Below are 23,150 nucleotides of genomic sequence, written 5' to 3'. Positions count from 1 at the left end.
AGGTGAATCAGGAGTTCTTAAAATCTGTTGAAAATGTTATTGGAATGTATGTCCCATCCAGATGTCAGTAATTTAACCTCATCAGATTAAACAATTGCTTTTTTTACCAATAGGAGATTTTAGAGAAGAAAATTGATAATAAAGTCTTTATATTACGTTTATTGATTATTGAGATATTGTACCTTTCCTCCTATATTTTGTTCATTTTTAACTAAATACCAGTAAAGTCTGTTCTGACAGGGAATCTAAAGACAGCTTTGGCTGTTATCTTGATACATTGTCCCTGAGGAGTTCTTTTTTCATGGATTTTGTATGTGGGGTATGAGAGTGTTATAAGTTCTGAAGGTTGACTATGAATATTGATATTTTATACCATCCTAATTTTGATGGAATGTCTAGTATCTTTTCAGGGGGTACCATTTGGGTCCCAGATGTCTTCTCACCCTTATTTTCAAGCCTTCTAAAGCCTGAGCAGTTCTAATTAGATGATGAGCCTTTAGATAAACAGTTTTTTCCCCTATTTTTCCACTAATACATGCATATTCTGAATCAGATTCCTTCTGACTTCACTGGGACAGATCATTCTAAAAACTGTAGTAGTCACAATAATTTCTCAAATTTATTATTGCCAATTCACAGTTGCTAGTACTGAAATACTAGCAGCCTCTTACTAATTCAAAAGTAATGATGTTGAAATGCCACATACCATCTCATTAGCTCTTCCTCATGCCATTGATGTTGAACATCTGGGTGGATAATCAAAAACACTCATTGATGATCATAGTTCTCTTATTTGTGAAATTATTTGGGTTCCTGCATTAGGGAACTTATAGTTTAATGAAAAGATAAACTCAGAAACACATATAAAAGACATAATTCATAGACTGAAAATAAAAAATAAACATTACTTTTATTAATAATTATTCATGTTTGCTTACATTGTATCATAATGACTCACTTGATCAGGGATTAGGTACAACCATTAAAGCACCCGTAAGAAAATGAAAAAGGCCTCTATGTAGCTATTAAAAAATAAAATTACTTGTAAATAAAGATCTGCAGATGTATAGAGAAAAACTTGGTTAGCTTAAAAAGACTTAAAAACATATAGTCGGCAGGGTCTCGAAATATTTGTACATCCATGTTCATTGCAACATTATTGAAAATAGTCAAAAGTATTTATTGACAGATGAATTGGTAAACAAAATGTGAGTTATACATACAATGGAATATTATTTAGCTTAAAAAGGAAGGGAATTCTGACACATGCTAATACATGGATGAACCTTAAGGACATTAAACTTTAGAAGTTAGCTTTAGTTTTAGAACTGGTAAGTTTGAGGTAACTCTGACTCACCTCAGATGGAGTAGTCCAAAAGTAAGCAGTAGGAAAGTCAAGATATAGAACTTAGAAGTGAGCTTTAGAAATAAAAAATTGGTTTTCTGACTTAAATATGGCAAAGTTTTAGAAATAGAACTCAGAAGTAAGATCTAGGCTGGTGAAGTGACAGGAGTCACATATAAATATGAGAGGCGAAAGAAACCATGGGAGTCCAGGATGAGGTGGAATCAGCTAGAAAGACTAAGGAAACAAAGACATAAGAGAAATCTGGGTAAGTCCTTATAACTTCTTTAGCTTGTGGTGTGCAATGACAATAACAATGGAGGCTTAGATGTTTAAAAATAAGTGTGTTTTAGGGGCGCCTGGGTGGCGTGGTCGGTTATGCATCCAACTTCAGCCCAGGTCATGATCTCACGGTCCATGAGTTCGAGCCCCACGTCGGGCTCTGTGCTGACAGCTCAGAGCCTGGAGCCTGTTTTGGATTCTGTGTCTCCCTCTCTCTCTGCCCCTCCCCTGTTCATGCTCTGTCTCTCTCTGTCTCAAAAATAAATAAATGTTAAAAAATAAAAAAATAATAAGTGTGTTTTAAAATTTTACTTCATTTGACAGACTTCAATATACTTGAAACGATTTTTAGTAAAACTATAATAAAGATTCTTGCCAAAATTCTCAAATGTTTTCTACAATCTAAGAATATTGTGGGTCTTTGCCTAATCATTAGTCAAATTTTTATGTGGCCTGGATATTTTTGTTTTTTCATTGTTTCATTTTACTTTGTTCTTCATTAAATTGACGATGTTGGCCTTGAATCTGACCAGTGCAAATTTATTATTTGCTCAATAAAAAAATCATACTTCGATAAAAACCACACTTCTTTAAATGTAAGAACTTATGCCGTTTCTGTGTTCTTTGTTTACCTAAGGAAACGCAACTTCACCACAAGTACAAAGACCGTCTTTTATGGACTACTTTGATAAACAGGACTTCAAGAATAAAAGTCATGAAAACTGTAATCAGAACATGCATGAACCCTTTCCTATGTCCAAAAATGTTTTTCCTGACAACTGGAAAGTTCCTCAGGATGGAGACTTTGACTTTGTAAGTACATTTTAATTCTTCCATTTATGTTTTATCCTTCTTCATTTTATCATCACATTGAGAAGCACAGTGTGTGTGTGTGTGTGTGTGTATAAAATTTAGACAGTGAGTGTATGAATATTCAGTGTATAGCTATATATGTAGATAAGAGAGTGGTAAAATTATAGTTTGCTTGTAGACAGGTATTTGCAGAGAAATGTAAATAATTGCTTATAGCTAAATAAATCAGAGACCAAATTTAGAGAAATGTTTAGGACTCTTTAAAACTAAAATAACAACTATGTCAAAAAATGTTTTTAGGGACGCCTGGGTGCCTCAGTTGGTTAAGCATCTGACTCTTGATTTCAGCTCAGGTCATGGTCTCACAGTTCATGGGATCGAGCCCTGTGTCAGACTCCATGCTGACAGCACGGGATCTGCTTATGATTCTCTCTCTCTCTCTCTCTCTCTCTCTCTCTCTCTCTCTCTCTTCCCCTCTCTCTTCCCCTCTCTCTCCCTCCCTCCCTCCCCCACCCCATCCTAACCCCTGCTTGTGTGTGCTCTCTCTCTCAAAATAAATAAACTTAAAAACATTTTTTAATAGTGCAAATACCAGATATTTCTGACAGTAAATTTACTTTCCAAAGTAAATGGTACAAAGGTATTTATGACATAGACTCTGAGAAATTTGCCTCAACTTTGATAGTTAATTGAATTAGTTTCTACTTGGTAAGTGTTAATTCCACTTGGTTTGTCAGAAATAATAGTCCTGTTGTATATGTAGTTAGCATATAAATTTCAGTATAAAATTGTGCCTCATTGCTTCTTTGTTATATTTTCTCTTTATTTGTTCTGCCCTGCTCCTTGTTATTCATTTCTTTTAAAGACTGCGTATAATATAGGTGAACAATTCTAAAGCAACTATTTCCACATCTTGAAGTAAATTCTCAAAATGAGTTCTTTAATGGAGTAGAAATTTTTATGGAGTAAATTTTTGCTTTAGCATGTTTTAAATAATATGTTAGTTTTGCATATTGTTCTGTAAGATTTGTTCCACATAAAGTAACTATAATCCTATAGTTATAGCTATAAATATAAATAAATGCATTTCTTTATAAGTAAATAGAATTTTAGGTATATGTATATCTTTAATGTTTTTAAATAATAGCCATTTTGCTTAGTCAACATGCCTCTAAATGCTTTGGGATTATAAGTATTTTTAATATTTAGTACTTTTCTCCTAAATATTGTGATTGTGTTTTGAAATAATCAGATACTAAAGTTTCAAAGTCTATTCCCAATATAGTTAGTACAGATAGCTAGCAAATTTCAGCAAGGGCGCAAGTTTGCCTGAAAACATTAATTGTAATATCTACTTATTTTTGTCTTTTCAATTTTGAAGTTAGATATTCAAAAATAAAATCTATATTTCTGTAGTAGTTCTGGGAAGATTTCATTTTAAGCTGTCTACTTTTTTAAAAATCATAAATTATTTAGAATGCTGACATTCAAGCTTTAAATCATTCATGAACATGATGAATTATGTAGAGTATTTAGCATCAAAGAACTTTGTCTCGTCTCAGTTGGAATAAATCTTAATAGCCTCTGAGAAACAGTTTGAAATGAGCTACAAAGTAATGAATAAATTATCATGGTTAAGAAATAGCAAATAAAATGATTTAATTCTATTTCTGTTCCAGTTAGTCTTTGCTACCCCCCCCCCAACTTAATGGCTTAAAATAACAACTATTTTATTTGTTCACAATTTTGTGGGTAAGCATTTTGACTAGGTTCGGTGGAGTGGTTCTTCTCCTGGTCTTACCTGGGGTCTGTCAAGTGGCTGTAATCATCTGGCAGCTTGACGGGATCTGAATGATCTCTCTAAAATTACCTCACTCTTAAAAAAAAAAAAAAGTTAATTATTGAGAGAGGGTGAGAGAGAGAGAGGGCAAGCAAGGGAGTGGCAGAAAGAAAAGGGGACAGAGGATCCAAAGCAGGCTCTGTGCTGACAGCAGAGAGCCCGATGCCGGGCTCAAATTCATGAACTGTGAGATCATGACCTGAGCTGAGTTGGACGCTTAACCGACTAAGCCACCCAGGCACCCCTAAAATTACCTCACTCGTGTGTGTGGCAGTGGTGCCCACAGTAGCCTAGGTCATATGATGCTATCAGGCAAGCCTGGCATTTTTATGTGGTTGTAGCAGCCTACCAAGAGGGCGACAGAGAAGTTGTAAGGCCTCTTCAGACCTACGCCTAGAATCTGCACAGTGTCCATTTATAATAGCATCGAAAAGAATGAATCCTTAGGAATAATCTTAACAAAGGAGGTGAAAGACCTATACACTGAAAACTATAAAGCGTTGCTGAAAGAAATTAAAGATACCAATATAAAGAAAGATATTTCTTGTTCATGGGTTATAAGATTTACTATTGTTAAGATGTCAGTATGGGCCAAAGCAATCTGTAGATTCAATGTGATCTCTGTCAAAATCCCAATGACATTTTTGTTGCAGAAATACAAAAATCCATCCTAAAATTCATATGGAATTTGAAAGGACTCAAATAGTCAAAACAGTCTTGAAAAAGAGAAATGAAGTTGGAGATCTCATCTTAACCGATTTCAGAACTCATACAAAGCTTTAGTAATCAAAACAAGACATACATATAGACCAGTTGAGTAGAATAAAGACGCCAGAAATAAACCGTCCCATATACAATCAGGTGATTTTTGGCAGGGATACTGAGACCATTCAATGGGGAAAGAACAGTCTTGTCAACAAATGATACTGGGGAAATTGGACAGCCATGTGCAAAAGAATGAGGTTGGGCCCTTACTCTACACTATGTACAAAAATTAACTCAGAATGAATCAAAGATCTAAACATAAGAACTAAAACTATAAAACTCTTAGAAGAAAACATAAGAGAATCTTCCTGACATTGGATTTGGCAATGATTTCTTGGATATGACACCAAAAACACAGGGAACAACAAAAAATAGATAAATTAGGGTACATTAAAATCAATTATTTTGTGCATCTAAGGACACTGTCAATAGAGTGAAAAGGCACCCCATGGAATGGGAGAAAACATTTGCAAATCACATATCTGATAAGGGGTTAACATCTAGGATATATAAAGAACTACAACTCAACAGCAAAAAAAACAAACAACCCAGTTAAAAAATGAGTGAGGGACTCATATAAATATTTTTCCAAAGAAGATACACAAGTGACATTATTCATGATAGGCAAAAGGTGGAAGCGAGCCAAGTGTCCATTGATAGATGAATAGATAAACAAAATGTGGTATATACATACAAGAGAATATTTTTCAGCCTACAAAGGAAGGAAATTCTGACACATGCTGTAACCTCGCTATAACATGAATAAACTTTGAAGATATCATGCTAAGTGAAATAGTCAATCACGGAAGAACAAATTCTGTGTGATTTCACTTACATGAGGCACCCAGAGTAGTCAGATTTACAGAGGGAGAAAGTTGAATGGTGGCTGCCAGGGGCTGTGGGAAGAGGGGAAAGGAGAGAGTTCTTGTTTAATAGGCACAGAGTTTCAGTTTTGCAAGTTGAAAAAAGTTCTGGGGTTGGATAATGGTGATGTTTGCATAACGGTGTGAATGTATCTCATACACTGAACTGTACACTTAAAAATCATCAAAAGGCTAAATTTGACATTCTGTATTTTTTACCACAATAAAAATAAATAAATAAGAGGAGGGGAGAATTCTCACAGTGTCATTTCTACCATATTCTGTTAAGTTAAAATATGTCACAAGGCCAGTCCAGATTCAAGGGATTTAGAAATCGATTTTACCTCATGATGGGGAAAAGAGCAGAGTCCCATTGCAGAGAGCTCTGCAGAATGAAAGGATTTGTTGTGATCATCTTTGCAAATGTTCCACTAGAAATTGTCATAATTAAAATTCAACTAAACTTAGAATCTTGAATTTAGGAAATTGGAGGTCATTTGTGATTTTGGTAAGGGTCGTTTCAGTACCCTGCTTTTTAAATTTTCACACACAACTTTTGACATGTAGCTTTCCACTGTCCCTTTTAGGCTCCTTCTAGTTTTGTAAATTAAAGCATCGAATTTCCAGTGGCCGGCTCCTCTAAACCTCTGGTAAAATTGTCAGCCTATCATATATTTTGGAGTCCTTCTATCTGGAAATTACAAAATTTGTTATAAACCATTAAACTAATTTAACAAATGCTCTACTCTCTGCTTGGATTGTGCTCAGCTCTATAGAGAAATAAGTTTATAAAATTACGACAAGATATAAATTAATTAAATTCTAAGCTAGAGCAATAATGCAGACATCATGTGGTTTTGCATAAGCAGGGACTGAGCAAAGGCTGGAGTAGTTTATGAAATTATACTGTGGAGGGGGACTTTATCTTAGCGTTGAAAGATGGATAACAGAAGGAGGGAAGGCAGGCACCACAGGATGATGTGTGTAGTAAAAAGCTTAGAGGTAGGAAACCACGAAGTATGTTGGATGAAAATGAAATAGAGACTTTCAAGTTCATTTGGAACAATATAGTGGAAAGGTAGGTCTGGCTCAGATGGTCAAAGACTTGAATGAGAGATTGCAAAGTCTGAATTCTTGTTTCCTGGACAGTAGAAAACCATTGAAGGTTTTTAAGTTGGAGAATGACATGATGAAAGTGTTTTAGAATATTAATCTTTTTTTTTTTTTTTTTGAGAGAGAGAGAGAGAGCGAGCGCAGGCAGAGTACAGAATCCCAAGCAGGCTGCACACTGTCAGTGCAAAGCCCGATGCAGGGCTAGAGCTCACAAACTGTGAGATCATGACCTGAGCTGAAATCAAGAATCTTAAGCAACTGAGCCACCCAGGCGCCCCTAGAATATTAATCTCGATGGTAGTATGCAGTGTTGATTGAAAGGAAAAGACTAGAGGTAAGGGATATCAGTTATGTGAAACGGGCTTGAAATAATAGAGTAATAAAGTAGAAAAGAAACAACAAAAACAGAAGTATAGGAGACATTAGAAAAGATTAAAAACACTGAAATAGCTGACTTACTAGATTAAAAAATACAATTTTGGGGGTGGAGTGTCCGACTCTTGGTTTCAGCTCAGGTCATGATCTCACAGTTTGTGGGATCGAGCCCCACATTGGGCTCTATACTGACAGCGTGGAGCCTGCTTGGGATTCTCTCTCTCCCTCTCTCTCTGTCCCTCTCCCTCCCTCCCTCTCTCTCTTTCTCTCTCCCTCCCTCTCTCTCTCCCTCCCTCCCTCCCTTACTCTCTCCCTCCCTCCCTCTCTCTCTCCCTCCTCCTCCCTTTCTCTCTCTCTCCCTCCCTCTCTCTCTCCCTCCCCCTCCCTTTCTCTCTCTCTCTCTCTTTCTTTCTTTCTCTCTCTCACTCTCTCTCTCTCTAAATAAATAAACTTAAAGGAATATAATTTTGGTTAAGGTGATGAACCTTAGGTAGTAGAAAGTGAAAGTAATTTAAAAAAAAAAAAAGGAAGGGAAAATGTCCTCACAGTTAAGAAAGAGGCTTTAAGAGGTCATGACTGGATCCGGTTTTTTCAGAATAATTTCTTTTTTGATGTATACAAGGCATGTAGCCTTAAAAAGCTATGGGGGGGGGTGGCGGTGGTACAGAGTTACCAGAGTTCTTTCTACCCCAACATTTACACACCTGTCAGCTGGAACTACTGCTCAACCCTCTCATCACTTTGAGGAAAGTGGAAAATGTTGTAATAGCCACTGAGGGGAATGTAAATGAGAATAAAGAGGAGATGGATAAAGGAAGGATTAGCAGGGGATGAATAAAGAATTGCCAAGAGTCTGGTGAGTATGGTAAAAAAAAAAAAAAAAAAAAGGAGAGTGCGAGAGGGGCTAAAGGAGTAGGAAAAGAGGCAGTATGGGTGCGACAGAGTGGAAGGGGTTTGATGGGATACTTTGCTTACAAAGTAAGGAAATGGACTAAAAGCAAAGACAGATTTCCACATAAAATACCAGCTGGTAACGATAAGGGAAATCTGGTCTTATTCATCCCATCATACATTAGATACATAGTATGTTAAAAAAAAAAGTGACTCATCAAAATATAAAGTATGCTAAGGTTTATGTGTTTATCTTCTCTCTTTATGACGTGTCTTAAGGCTACCTTCCAAAAGAACTGGATTTTTACGTGAGTCCTACGTCTATTATGTAGAAGTTCCTTAAAACAACCCAAAGTTGTTTTGCCCATATTTCCAACGCATAGAAGGCTTATCCTTTTGCATTGAGGAAAATAGGTTTCAAGAAGAGTGAAAGACTTGTCTTTTGTAGTATTCAGAGCAGATTCCTAAAGGACAAAACATTCAGAGAGGCACTTGCTAGACAGATGTGCAGAGTAGGAAGCGTTCTTTACCCAAAAGCCTGTATGCAACATAATTTGTGTATTTTCTTTTAGCATTTGTCTTTTGGATTTTCTGTGGACTGTTGTTTTATGCTAATGTTCCTGGTTGTAATGAGATGAGAGGAGTATTAATTTATGATTTCACCAATTTGGGGGTAAAATAAAGATAGCATAAAATATATTTGGGCTAATTGAACCGGTTATTTTAACTCCACAAAACATGTTCTGTTTAGGGTGTGCCTATGAAGATTCCTAAAAACAAATATAAAAGGCAAATCTGTTTATTATAGCACTAGACTAATGTTTCAGTTTTTGTTAGAATTATTTCCAAACAGCCCTAGCATCCAGATTGTTTAGCATTAAATAGAGAGCTTGTAGATCATGTTTTGCAGAAATTACAGTATTATACTTAAATAGATATATTTTGGATAACGTAAAGATTTTGGAACAAGAACAAAAACTTTAAAAGCCATCTGTTAACCTACTATATTGGTTCCAATCTTTAAAAAATAAAAAAAAATTGGATTGACAATAATTACTAGTATGAGAGGGATTAGGTAAATCAGCCATGTTTTTGTCTTTGACTCAAACTGAAATGTAAGTTAACCTTTCTTGATTGCTATGATTTTAAAATATTTATTCAATTTGCATTGCCTTTTGAGCTAATGGGCACAAGACTCCTCCAGAGCAGCACTGGAGAAACAAGTTTCAATAATGGTAGCAGAGGAAATATAAAGTCCTCCCCTCCAAGTGCAAATTTGCCTCAGACTTTCCTAAGTGGTTTTCCCGTCTACTTCTGATTCCTGGATTGGCAAGTCTGTATGGTTCTAGGGAAACAAACAGATGAGCAAACTGACACCTCACTGCCACAAAACACAGCAAGCAGCAAGCCCAGAGAAAGTGCTCCTGGAGGCACCGTGCGCATCTTAGGAATCGTCCCTCGTTCTGGAGAAATATTTCTTTCTCAGGATCTTTTCGCTGTCCTACGGCAGCCAGCAGTTCTGGAGGGTAATGTTGTGGAGACCGTGGTGGAATACAAGAGCCCATGCAGACGCTTGTAGCACTGCCAGCCCTTTGGAAAGCCGTCCGTGACACAGGCCCTGTGGAGAGCCCGGAGGGGCAAACCAAAGCCAGCAGCATCTACCAGTTTTTAGCAGAGTAGCAGTACGGTATCATCTGCTTCATCTTTTTAAAGAGATGTTGGCTAAGAGTTTCCCTTGTAGTGTACTCCTTTGTCAAAGCGCTTCTTGTTCTCGTCATTCCCTAGTTGTGTGGACCGAGGAAAACACTTCAGTCGAGTGAAGTATTTAAGCATATTGTCATCGATTAGCTTTGCATTAATTAAGTGATTATTGTCAAGTATTTCCAGATGTTTGCAAAAGTATTAACAAAGTATGAAAAGATAATGTAGATATGGCAGATTTATTTCTTCTGGGGTAAAGAAGAAATAAACACAGAATCTCAAGTGTTTTTAGTGGATAGCCCTGGATAAGAGTTTATGATTACAGGTGTACATGTGGCATGAACTTGAGTGTATGTGGCACATTGTGCTTTCGCTACTCACTCCTTCCTTGTAGAGCCAACAGGAAATTAAAATTAATGAGAAGCCTGCACTTTGAAATACTTGCAGAATTCTTGACTATTTCAGTCCTTTGCCAGCTCACGAAATCTGCGCTGGCAGTCATATCCAACAGATGGCGTGTGGCATGTGCACAGTTATATCATGTGATTGTCTGGGTCCATGTGGAGTTTCTATAAGATTTTGACCATCGGTATGCTGAGGCGTTTAAGACAGTTATAACCTTTGTTTTGAAAGGAGAGTGGCCTTCTTGAAAGATAATGTGTTTATATACAGGTAGGCATAAAACGGCGACGGTTAATTACCCACTGGGCATTTAAACTGCATTTAATTGATTTTGTAGTAGTTAAAGTCAACAAAAACTTGAGTGTCTCTGAACTGCTACATCGGTTCCTCAGTATAATTTAATCCATTTGGATGGAGCATTCTGCTTCCTTATTCCCCCAAACTTGCTGTTTTTAAAACTGCCGTAATTTCAGAAAATGTTACTTAGTGGTTGTATCTGGGCAAGGTCTACTGGAACATTAAGCTAATTCTGCTTATTTGGATAATTAATACCTTAAGTTAAAACTGACTGTATCATCGTTTCCTTTACAAATTAAAGTGAGCAGGCCTGTACTTATTGGATTCATTAAGATAGAGAGCACAGGTGCACTGTGTGGTTTCTTGTCATCATGGTGGAATTTATTAAGATGTTTAAAGCACATGGCAAAAAGAAAAATGGCTTACCAAGAAGAGTTCTAACAAGTATAAACTTTCCTCATAGTAACTTGTTCTTTTTAAAATGTCATTTATTTAGAAGATTGTGATGAAAAATTGGCTACTTTACATTTTAAAACAAAGGTATTATACTCCAAGCATATGTTATGGCTGATGTTGATGTCTGAGGAAGTTATTTTGACTGTGTGGGCTTTCTGTTCATAACCTCATTTTGAATGTTTGGCTAATAAGCAGTGGGGACTGTTGGGATAATTACATCAAAAGAGATGTTAGGAACCAATTGTGGCATTTAGGATCAAAGAGTGGACAATATAATTTATCACCTTTTAATATAAGACTGATGCCCCACGGTGCTTACTTATAAATAATCCATTAGATTTCAAAATAAGTTGTTAGGATCCACTGAGGTTACTAGTAATACATATATCAGGTTGTGTTGGTAATAAAAGAGTTGTGTTTTACTTTAACTGTCATAAATGAAATTTCTTTAAATCTGAAACTATTTTTGTACTTTCATACTTAATTCAGATTTTCAGGATATATGTGGTAGTTTAGTGTCAAAACCCTTTACATAAGAAGCTTCCATCATACTCCCCGGTATACATCTTTTACAGTGAGAAGTATATTGTTCTTTTTGGGGCTGTTAGATTTGTTGGCCCGGTCACCCTAATAGTGACTCCACATTCTCTCCCATCCTGACATTAGGTTGGCAACTTTGTCCCACAGAACTTCTCACTCAATAAAATAGTTTCATTAGGTTGGATTCATCGTATTGGAAGGCTTTCCAGTAAATAACCTGTTTTTTGTAAACTCAAAATGTAGTTGTCTTGGTTCAAAACCAAACTAGTTTGGGTTCATAATTTTGTCTGTCAGTAGTGGAAAAATCTTCTTCCCATAAATATAGACAGATCTTAAGGAGATAAATGAAAGAGGGTATCAAAGTAGTATATAGTAACAGATAAAAGAATTGTAGAAAACAAATATCTTAATTTCATTAATTTATTTCGAAGGTATATTTTTCATGGTTCTTAATAAAGGAACTGATTTTTCTGTATGAATTAAGTAGTAGTGTATGTTTAGCTTGATATGCAGTATAAGGTATAATTAAAGCTGGTGTTAATCAGTAAAGTATCTTACAGAAGGCTCAGTAACCTGGCTTAGAATATCCAGTTGTAATTCTACAGGCCTTCAGTAGTCAGTTTTTAACTTTATATATTAATCTGAGAAAGCAGTGAAGTTATATGATAGAGTTACAAATTTATAAATATATAAAAAGCTAATAATCAACCATGCTCTTTTAGTAACTAGTCAGATGAATAGTCAGTTGTGAATTATTGTTGCTAATGGAAGAAAGACCTAAAAAAGCTAGTCATTTTAGTGATTGTATACTTTGATGAAAAGAAATGTACTGTCTTTAATTCATTAGAACTTCAGTAATGGTACAAAATTCCTGGAATTGCCTTACTTTTGATCTGAAACATTTAATGATTCTTGCCCTGACTCTGAACACTGAAAGCTTTCCCTTAGTGTATCTATATAAAGTACAGTAGAAACAAGATGCAGTTAAGTCCCCACCTTGAATTGCAGAAATTAGTTAATTACAGCTAGTATCTGCAAGCAAATTCTATTTTGCCATTTTCCTTTATGATAGTATTATAGGTATAGCCTTATAGAAAAATATTCTTTAAACAACTGAGTTAAGGAAATTAAGTCAGTGTGCAACCCTTAGCAGTCTAGCAGTCAGCATTTAACAGTGGCTGTTTAGATATGCTACCAGGTTACCTTTTTGTTGTTGTTTTTTAAAAGTTTTTATGTAAATTCCCATTAGTTAACATACAGCGTAATACTAATTTCAGGTGTACAGTATAGTGATTCAGCACTTCCATACAACACAGAAGCACTCCTTAACCCCCATCACCTATTTCACCTGTCCCCCCCCCCCGCCAGCCCTGCCACCTCCCCTTTGGTAACCGTCAGTTTGTTCTCCATAGTTACGAGTCTGTTTCTTAGTTTGCCTCTCTCTTTCCCCTTTGCTCATTTCTTTTGTTTCTTAAGTTCCACATATGGTATTTGTCTTTCTGTGACTGACTTAGTTCGCTGAGCATTAAACCTTCTAGCTCCAACCATATTGTTGCAAATGGCAAGGTTTCATTCTTTTTTTTTCTGTCTGAGTAATATTCCGTTGTGTCTGTATACCACATCTTTATCCATTCATCAGTCAACAGACACTGGGGTGTTTCCATAACTTGACAATTGTAGATGACGCTGCTATAAACATTGGGGTGCACTGTATCCCTTTGAATTGGTATTTTTATATTTGTTGGGTGAATACTTAATAGAGCAATTGCTGGATCATAGGGTAGTTCTCTTTTTAACTTTTTGAGGAAACTCCATACTGTTTTCTGCAGTGGCTGCACCAGTTTGCATTCCCACCAACAGTGCAAGAGGGTTCTCCTTTTTCCACATCCCTGCCAACACCTGTTGTTTCTTGTGGTGTTGATTTTAGCCATTCTGACAGGTATGAGGTGATACCTCATTGTAGTTTTGATTTCCGTTTCCCTGATGATGAATGATGTCGAGCATCTTTTCATGTGTATGTTGGCCATCTGTATGTTTTCTTTGGAAAAATGTCTCTTCATCTCTTCTCCCCATTTTTAAATTGGATTATTTGTTTTCTAGGTGTTGAGTTTTATAAGTTCTTTATATATTTTGGATATTAATCCTTTATCAGATATGTCATTCACAAACATCTTCTCCCATTCTGTAGGTTGCTTTTTAGTTTTTGTGGTTGTTTCCTTCACTGTGCAGAAGTTTTCTATTTTGATGAAGCCCTAGCAGTTTATTTTTGCTTTGTTTTCCTGGCCTCTGGAGACCTATCTAGAGAGAAGTTGCTACGGCCATCTTCTGGCCAATGGTGTTTCGTCCATTTTGAATTTGTTTTTATGTATGGTGTAAGAAAGTGGTCCAGTTTCATTCTTTGGCATGTTGCTGTCCAGTTTCCCCAACACCATTTGTTGAAGAGATTGTCTTTTTCCCATTGGATATTCTTTCTTGCTTTGTTGAAGATTAATTGACCATATAGTTGTGAGTTCATTCTGGGTTTTCTGTGCTGTTGATCTATGTGTCTGTTTTTGTGCCAGAACCATACTGTTTTGTGATGTAACTTTGTAATGTAACTTGAAGTCCAGAATTGTGATGTCTGCAGCTTTGCTTTTTTTTTTTTTTTCAAGATTGCTCTGGTGATTTATGGTCTTTTGTGGTTCCATACAAATTATACAATTGTTTGTTCTACCTTTGTGGAAAATGCTATTGGTATTTTGGTAGAGATTGCATTAAACATGCAGATTCTTGGGGTAGTATAGACATTTTAACAATATTTGTTCTTCCAGTCTGGGAGCATGGAATGTCTTTAAATTTCTTTGTGTCATCTTCAGTTTCCTTCATTAGAGTTTTATAGTTTTCAGGTCTTTTACCTCTTTGATTAAGCTTATTCCTAGGTATCTGATTGTTTTGGGTGCAATCGTCAATGGGATTGAGTTTTTAAATTTTGCTTTCTGCACTTCATTATTGGTGTATAGAAATGCAATGGATTTCTGTAGATTGATTTTGTATCTTGTGACGTGACTGAATTTGTTTACCAGTTCTAACAATTCTTTTGGTGGAGTCTTTCGGGTTTTCTGTATGTAGTATCATGGCATCTGCAAATAGTGAAAGTTTTACTTCCTCCCTGCCAACTTGGATGCGTTTTATTTCTTTTGTGGTCTGATTGCTGTGGCTACGACTTTCAGTACTATGTTAAATAATGGTGGTGAGAGTGGATATCCCTGTCTTTTGTTGTCATTTTTTAAAAACATTTTCCAAACTTAGTCAACCTGTGAGCTCCCTTCTGTATTTTATGAGTTGCCCTCATCTGTGAGCATTTCTTCCTCGTTTAGAATAATTTAAGCTTTTTTTCTCTTGACTCCACATTAAAACTATCAAGCTTCCATTCATTTGGGTACTATGCCACATTTTTGCTGTAACTCATGATAGGAAGCTGCATTAAACTTCAGCATGTGACATTGTTTTTCTAACTACAAGTTATTTAAGTTCAGAGTAGTGTGTGCAGCTTGTTTGCATGTATAATTTAACTGCTTAGAATTTTTCTGTTCTATTGCTTCTAGGTAATAAACTAGGTATTAGTAAAAATAATAACCAGTATATGTTGAGAGTTTAACTGTGTGCTGAGTACATTTCAAAGTACTTTCTTGACACTAATCCTTTGCAGAAGGTATTGTTGTTATCCCCTCCATACCTTTTTTTTTTTTTTTTTTTTTTTTTTTACAATTGAGGAAACAAAGGGACATATTTACGTTCAGTGGCCAAAGTCACATAGCTTCTAGATGGCGGAGCCAAAATTTGAAGCCAGGAAATAGGACTTTAGAGTTTTCCCTATACTACTTAACAATTATAGTACTACTAAGCCTTTATGAAGAGGTTAGCTTGAGTCATAAGAGAAAGTCATTAATCAAGGAAAGGAGAAGATAGGTTAATCATGGCACCAAACCCAAACTAGGTAGAAGCACAACTAAAGACCATTACAGTAAAGTAGGTGTTCAGACATCGGGCGGGCAGAGGTGCAGGGCCCAGAATGAGTTGGCTCTGCTAACCAAACAGAAGGATTTCTATACACTTCAGCTGGGCCAGAAAACAGGTCTTAGTGGAGATAATGCCTACTATACAGAGTAATTTTGGATACGATGCAGGAGTGACCTAGGTTATAAAGACCTTAATGGCAAGCTGAAGCTTCTAACATGTATTTAACCTTAAACCTATGAGCAGTGGAGAGCCAGTACAGATTGATGTCAGGAAAGTAGTTCTGATCAAATTTGTTTTTTATGGTTCCGTACACATGTGTATAGAACCACCCAAAACCCTGAATAACCAAAAGCAATCTTGAGAAAGAACAAAGCTAGAAATATCACATATCCAGATTTCAAGATATGCTACGAAGTTGTAGTAATCAAAACAGTGTGATACCAGCACAGTATAGACACATAGATCAATGGAACAGAATAGAAAGCCTAGAAATAAACCCACGCTTATGTGATCAATTAATCTACAACAAAGGAGGCAAGAATATGCAATAGGGAGAAGGCCATCTCTTCAATAAATGGTGCTGAGAAGACTGGACGCTCACATGCACAGGAATGCAATTGGATCACTTTCTTACACCATGTGAAAAAATAAACTCAAAATGGTTTAAAGACCTAAATGTGAGACCTGAAGCTATAAAACTAGAAGAAATTGTAGGCAGTAATTTCTCTGACATTGGTTATAGAAACATTTTTCTAGATATGTCTCCTTCGGCAAGGGAAACAAAAGCAAAATTAAAATAAGAAGTGTTTTTACAACAAAGGAAGCCCTCAGCAAAACAACAAGGCAGCCTACTAAACGGGAGAAGATATTTGCAAATGATATATTCGATAAGGTCTTAATGTCCAAAATATATAAAGAATTTATACAAAAAACAAAAATACATTTATTCAGTGGCTCTCTTCAAGATCGGTAATACTTGTGCCCCATCTTCCTCTTTGCTCTGAGCTTTAGTCATCAGGGAGAGCCAGAAACTCTCACTCCGTATTCTTTTAGAAGAATAAATATTGCTGACTTGATAAATCCATTTCGGAGTATTTCATGTTTCTATCTCTATAGAAATATTTTAGTTTGTCCCTTCATGCATCAATTATCCAGTGAACATTTTTTAGCCCTTACTCCAATGCCAAACTCTATAGACTCATAATTCGAACACGCTGCAGCCCAGGAGAAGCCCCCAGGCCACTGATGGGACTAGATATCTAAGCATTTAATTTCACCCATAGATAATTTGGCCAGACCCCCTAATCTGAAAAATATGATTGTAGTGGAATCAATAGGCTCAAAAATTGAAAAAGGTGAAAACGTGCAAAATTTTAATTGAAATTATTTTTGACTGAACATTAATGTTTGACATTCAGAATTGGTGTTGTGTAAGATTACAGAAATTCTGGTGTCCTTGGATACATAAGACCATGCAATCACATGAACCAGACTGATAATTCTTCTAGATTATTTATTTAAAGATTTAGCTTTGGGACCCCCGAGTGGCTCAGTCGGTTAAGCATCCGACTTCAACTCAGGTCATGAGCTCATGGTTCCAGTGAGTTCAAGCCCCGTGTCAGGCTCTGTGCTGACAGCTCAGACCCTGGAGCCTGCTTCTCCTCCCCTGCTTGCACTCTGCATCTTTCTCTCTTTCTTTCAAAAATAAACATTAAAAAATAAAAGATTTAGCTTTACATTTCTTTAAATTTAAATAAGATAATAAGATTATGTCTCTTTTTACCTGCTTTTTGCTAAGAAATTTTTAGCTTCATGCTAATATTAAGTGGGTACTTGCACACATGTGTCACATATTTGTGTCATCTAGGATTCTATAATAAGACTTAAACAAATTATAACTTGTTTACCATAAAAGTTGAGTCTGAGGGTTTAACTGAAAATAAACAATTTGTGCAAAGGAGCTTAGACAAATTCAGGCCAAACATCATTATCTTCATTTACATTATTATTTTGAAAGATTAAAAGAAAATCACATCCATTTAAAAGCAAAGGCTATTTTTAAATGTGATATATATGAAATTTTTCATCCCAGTTTCTTTTTCATAACTAAAACATTAAAAAACAGTATCATGTAGGGGCACCTGGGTGGCTCAGTTGATTAAGCGTCCGACTTCGGCTCAGGTCATGATCTCGCGGTTGGTGAGTTTGAGCCCCACATTGGGCTCTGTGCTAACAGCTCGGAGCCTGGAGCCTGCTTCAGATTCTGTGTCTCCCTCTCTCTCTGCCCCTCCCATGCTATTGCTCTGTCTCTCTCTGTCTCAAAAATAAATAAACATTAAAAAAAATTAATATCAAAAAATAAAACCAGCTTCTAATGGCAGAGGAAGTACTCTAAAACATTGGAACTTTTCTATGCAGGCTTTGTGTTCTATTCAAATACATAATATATTTTCAGGGGAAAATGGATTATATTTATGTGCCCATATACTTCCCTGAATCACTTTTAGAAAGCTATTATTTAAATTCATGATAAATTCTAAAAGGAAATGATAACAGTGTAAGAATAGGCATTCGAGAAACATAACAGTTCATATGTTTACTCAATTTCATATTAATGTACTTAACAGTATATTTGGCTTCTTTAGGGTAGCATAAGTTAGCTTTTTTTAGGGAAAATGTTTTAAAATACTTAAGTGTGACTATACATTCTCTTTGATTTTTAACAGAAAGAAATTTCATTTAATTTTTTGTATCTCTAATAAAAATAATCACAAGTGTTATATACAGGTATATCACAGGTAGCTACTTCATATTTTTAAATTAAGTTTCTTACATTGTTATATTTTAAATTTTGTTAGATACATAAATATTAAATTACTAGATATTGTATCTGAAGTGATTCAAGGGGTGCCTGGGTGGCTCATCAGTTAAGCGTCCAACTTTGGCTCAGGTCATGAACTCGCAGTCTGTGAGTTCAAGCCCCGCGTCGGGCTCTGTGCTGACAGCTCAGAGCCTGAAGCCTGCTTCAGATTCTGTGTCTCCCTCTCTCTCTGCCCCTCCCCTGCTCACACTCTGTCTCTCTCTGTCTCTCAAAAATAAATAAACATTAAAAAATTTTTGAAGTGATTCAAATTCAACATATATGAATAAGCACTTGTCTCACTAGATTTTATTCATTTATTTAATAGGACCCAGTTTTTAAATTAGTGTTTCCAGACCATGGGAAAATATTAATAAAGTTAACATATTATTGTTAGAACATGTTGTTAATATTTTTTGGGACTTACTTGGTTGGGATTACTTGGTTTAAATATAAGTTAATATATAACGGTCTACTTTTAGTTAACATTTTTAGAGTAACATAGGTTAGTTATTATTTTTAGAGTAACCTACCAACAATTAAACCCCCTTTTTAGTTTTTAATGTTTAGTTTATTCAGCAAAAATATTGTAAGCACCCTCTCTGTGCCTTTTTATTTCCGTTTAGAAACTAACTCAGTCAAAGGAACCACTTGCAAAATATCCCTGTATTGTGATCTGTTCTTCCTACTCAGAATAGAGGGCATCCTACTTTGTGTAGCCGTTAAATTTTAGATCCTAACCCCCCAGTCACATCATATGCTCACAGAATTGAAGCAAACAACAACTGCCAAAGACTTTATTAAACTTAAAGAATTAGTTACTTGTAAAACTAATTGTACATCTTTAGATTCACCTTCAGTCTGTTTGGTGTTTTCTTGTTCAAATGTGAATTCTGTCTGTAAAAAACTGGATTTAGATGTCTTACATAAATTATTAACAGTTCACGAGGATACTAGTTCATAGTATCATTGAGAGCAGATATCTATGAATAAATCTTATAACTAGTTACTAGGATTTATTCACAGTTAAAAAAAAAAGTTCTTCTGATGTTACAGGGGCTAAAAAAGAAGGAAACTCTGTGAGTGGGGGTAGGGAACATGGGGCCATTTGGCCTGGTAAAAATTTTGTAATTGTTTGCAAAACTAAGAAATTGCGAGGAGAAAGCTAGCATCCATAACTGTCTTTTGACAGACAAAAATAGGGCTTGCACATTTGTGGTGTGGCTCTGGATTAGGCATTAAATTGAATTTGACTGTTAAATAATACTTACTAGCAGCATAAGAAATCGTGTCTGGTGTCACTAGTAATCCTTTCTTCATTATGGAAATTTATTATGTATTAAAATGGTAAGTTTTGAAATTATTCTTTCATTATGCCAGTTTTTTCTCTAATTTTTCTTTTTATATTTGTGTGTAATCCGGACACCAATATTGATAGTATTCATTTTAAAGCCTAGTGCTTTTCTCTTTTAAATTCTTCTTTTGAATTTATTCTAGGTTACCATTTAATGAAATACCTTGATATTGAACCCTATAAAATTTCAAAGTAGAGAACTTATTTTTATTAAATAAGTGACTTGAATAAATGTTAATGAGGAATAGATATATTTCAAGTAAAATCTTAGCTAGTGTTAGAAAATATTAGATTAATTTACAAATACATTTTTCTTATTGAATTCTATTCTGTAAGTAACTTCTATGAGTAGAAAAATAGAATTTTTGATAGAATATGAGATACAAATTTTAATATATAGATGAATTATTTAATACTGATACATTTTAGGTTTACTTACAGTCTTTCTAAAAGACATTTGTTAGTCTGAGTATGACTGTTCTCATTTTATGTTTGTTTTATTCCCCACTATATACTTTGATTTATGGTCAGTTGAAAGTTTGAAAGTTTTAATCTATAATAAACTCTAGGCTTAGGTTTATGAGGTTGTTTATTTTATGCCATTGTTGCTAAAAGAGCTGTTTGATTACTAGGTAAGGGTAATCAAATCAAATCAAAATTTAAAGTATGTCATTTTTCCTTAATGAAATAATTCTATTAAGATATTTTCACTAAATTCACCAACCTATTAATAATCTGCATAATGGTCATCTAACTGAACACAAGGTTCACGGGTAGCTTGTATAAAACGGCCTAAGTATTTTAATGCTATGAATCTAGATTTTTAAACGACGAATACATTTTACACACACATACGTATACATGCAGCCCTCTGTTCGAAATTGTTATGAGCATGAATTACATGTGCAATTTTTAAGAGGTTTGAAAGTAAAATAAAATTTATATTGACAGGCCAACCATAAGAGTGTTTAGCAGAACCTTAGAGAACCACCCTAAGAAATTGCTATTTAATCCTGTCTAAACATATTTTGTCCAAGTGAAGAGAAGGAAAGGTATTTTTTTCCTATAATTATTTTACTTTCTGAAAATTCTCTTTCATCATATGCTGAATCTCTATCAGGTTAGATCATTAGACAAACTTCTTAGATTAAAAAAATTCAAAGGTAGATGATTAGGAAAAGACTTGATTGGGCAAATTTGGGATGAGTTTTAGAAAGCTTTTTATTTTTTTTAGACCAATTTCCCTGAGCTTTTGTTTACTCATTTTATAAGGCATGTAAGAATACATCATTAGTTTTTAACTTGACCTTTCCTAATTCTTTTGCATCTTAAAAAAGATCAAGACCATATGTTTAAAATATTTACTGGAAAGCTTTTTAGAATATGTGCACCAATAATTTTGTCTACATTAATATCTGTCAGATTGTGATAGTAATTCTTAGTCCTCAGTTGTTAAGATTTCCCTGTAATGTTTTCTTAAATTATGTCGTGTTTTGAATTAATCATCAGCCATAACTATTTTTAAAAATTTTTTACAACAACTTTATTGAAAAATAATTCATATGTCATATAATTCTCATTTAAGGTACACAATTCAATGGGGGGGGGTGTTAGTATATTTACACAGTTGTGTAGCTATCACCACAATTAATTTTAGAACATTTTTCATTGCCCCCCAAAGTAACCCTCTACCCATTAGCAGCCACTCATTCCCCCCCCCAACATCCTTCTCCCCCTAGTCCTAGGCAACCATAATCTCCTTTCTATCTCTTTGGATTTGCCTTTCTTGACGTTTCACATAAATGGAATCATACAGAATGAGCCATGACTATTTTTTCTTCCTGTTTACTAGATAGGAGATTATAATAGGATAACTAGAATATCTTTTTTACTTAGGAATTTGCCAACTATTAGAATAATAATATATGATATAAAGTATTTCTTAAAGTAGCATAGATGTAACCTGAAGTCAAATAAAATATTTTTAAGTGGACTCTCAGGACCTTAAATACTAGGGTAGTGAAATTTATTTTCTGTATATTGTGCATCGGTTGTAATGCATACATAGTTATGCCCCAAGAGCCTAGCTCGTCCTGCATGGGAGTTTTGATTTTCACACAGTTTTTTTTCCCGTGGGTCTGGCTTAGGTTGATAACTTCCTTATATAGTCTCTGGTAACCTATGTTGCAACAGAACTACCCTGATCTCTTTGTAGCCTGTTTGCAGTGACCACACAGCTTGGGTTTTCCTGGACAGTTTCTAATTTCACATATTCCATTCCAGTGTCAAACCACATGTTGTGATTTTTTTCTTTCAAAAATTTGATACCTGTATACATTGTTGGGAAATTTACCTCCGCCCATTTTGGCCTAGTTAAACTTAATTCATAGGTAATAAATTCAATGGTTTTTAAAATAAATATTCCCTCAGAATATTCAGTGAACTTCTTGTGGGTAACCTTTCAATTAGCTTTATTATTATATATGTTTCCCAAGCTTTCTGGTCTTCAAAATGATATGTAGTCCCTGAAGATTAGGTGATTTTATAGACTTACAACCATTTTCTTGGACACAGTTGTAATAAGTAGTAATGTAGGAAAATGTACTTATTCTCAGAAGATGTGTGCTGAAGTATTTAGGTGCAGAATACCAGGATGTTCTGCATATACTTTCCAGTGGTTCAAAATAAAAATGTGTGTGTGTGTGTGTGTGTGTGTGTGTGTGTGTGTGTGTGTGTGTGTGTAAAGCAAGCAAGCAAATATAGTAAAATGTTAACAATTGTTGAAGCAAAACAGAGGGTATATGAGTGTGTTCATTGTACTATTATTTTAATTTTTCTGGGGATATTTGAAATCCATAAGGGATTAAGGGAAAATACATACACTCCCTTTCCTTTTCTGTAAATGTATGCTCCTTTTGTCAAGGTATATAGCATTTTTTTTAAGTTTATTTATTTATTATGAGAGAGACGGAGAGAGAGAGAGCAGGGGAGGGGCAGAGAGAGAGGGAGAGAGAAAGAATCCCAAGCAGGCTCTGGGTTGCCAGTGTGGAGCTGACATGGGGTTCAAACCCACAAACCGTGAGATTGTGACCTGAGCCGAAACCAAGAGTTGGACACTTAGCCAACTGAGCCACCCAGGTGCCCCAGGTATATAGCATTTTAAAATATTTGACCCAAGACAACATACATAAATTATATTTCTAAAGATGCTTTATGTGTATTTGTTTCTACCTTTGCCTTTTTGTAATACTTAA

At 35.2% G+C, this 23,150-nt stretch overlaps 1 protein-coding gene across 1 annotated transcript in view; it reads left to right on the top strand.

The window, feature by feature from the left end:
• The window catches only part of STK3 (serine/threonine kinase 3), a 281,104-nt gene that overhangs the window by 209,433 nt on the left and 48,521 nt on the right, over nucleotides 1–23,150 (top strand). Inside the window, exon 10 of the mRNA XM_043601459.1 lies at nucleotides 2,265–2,440. Within this exon, the coding sequence (XP_043457394.1) occupies nucleotides 2,265–2,440 (176 nt within the window). The remainder of the gene's footprint in view (nucleotides 1–2,264; nucleotides 2,441–23,150) is intronic.

This window comes from Prionailurus bengalensis, chromosome F2 (assembly GCF_016509475.1).
Source record: "Prionailurus bengalensis isolate Pbe53 chromosome F2, Fcat_Pben_1.1_paternal_pri, whole genome shotgun sequence".
Taxonomy (NCBI): domain Eukaryota; kingdom Metazoa; phylum Chordata; class Mammalia; order Carnivora; family Felidae; genus Prionailurus; species Prionailurus bengalensis.
The sequence above is the reverse complement of the archived record's forward strand: the minus strand, read 5'-3'. Positions and strand labels throughout refer to the sequence as shown.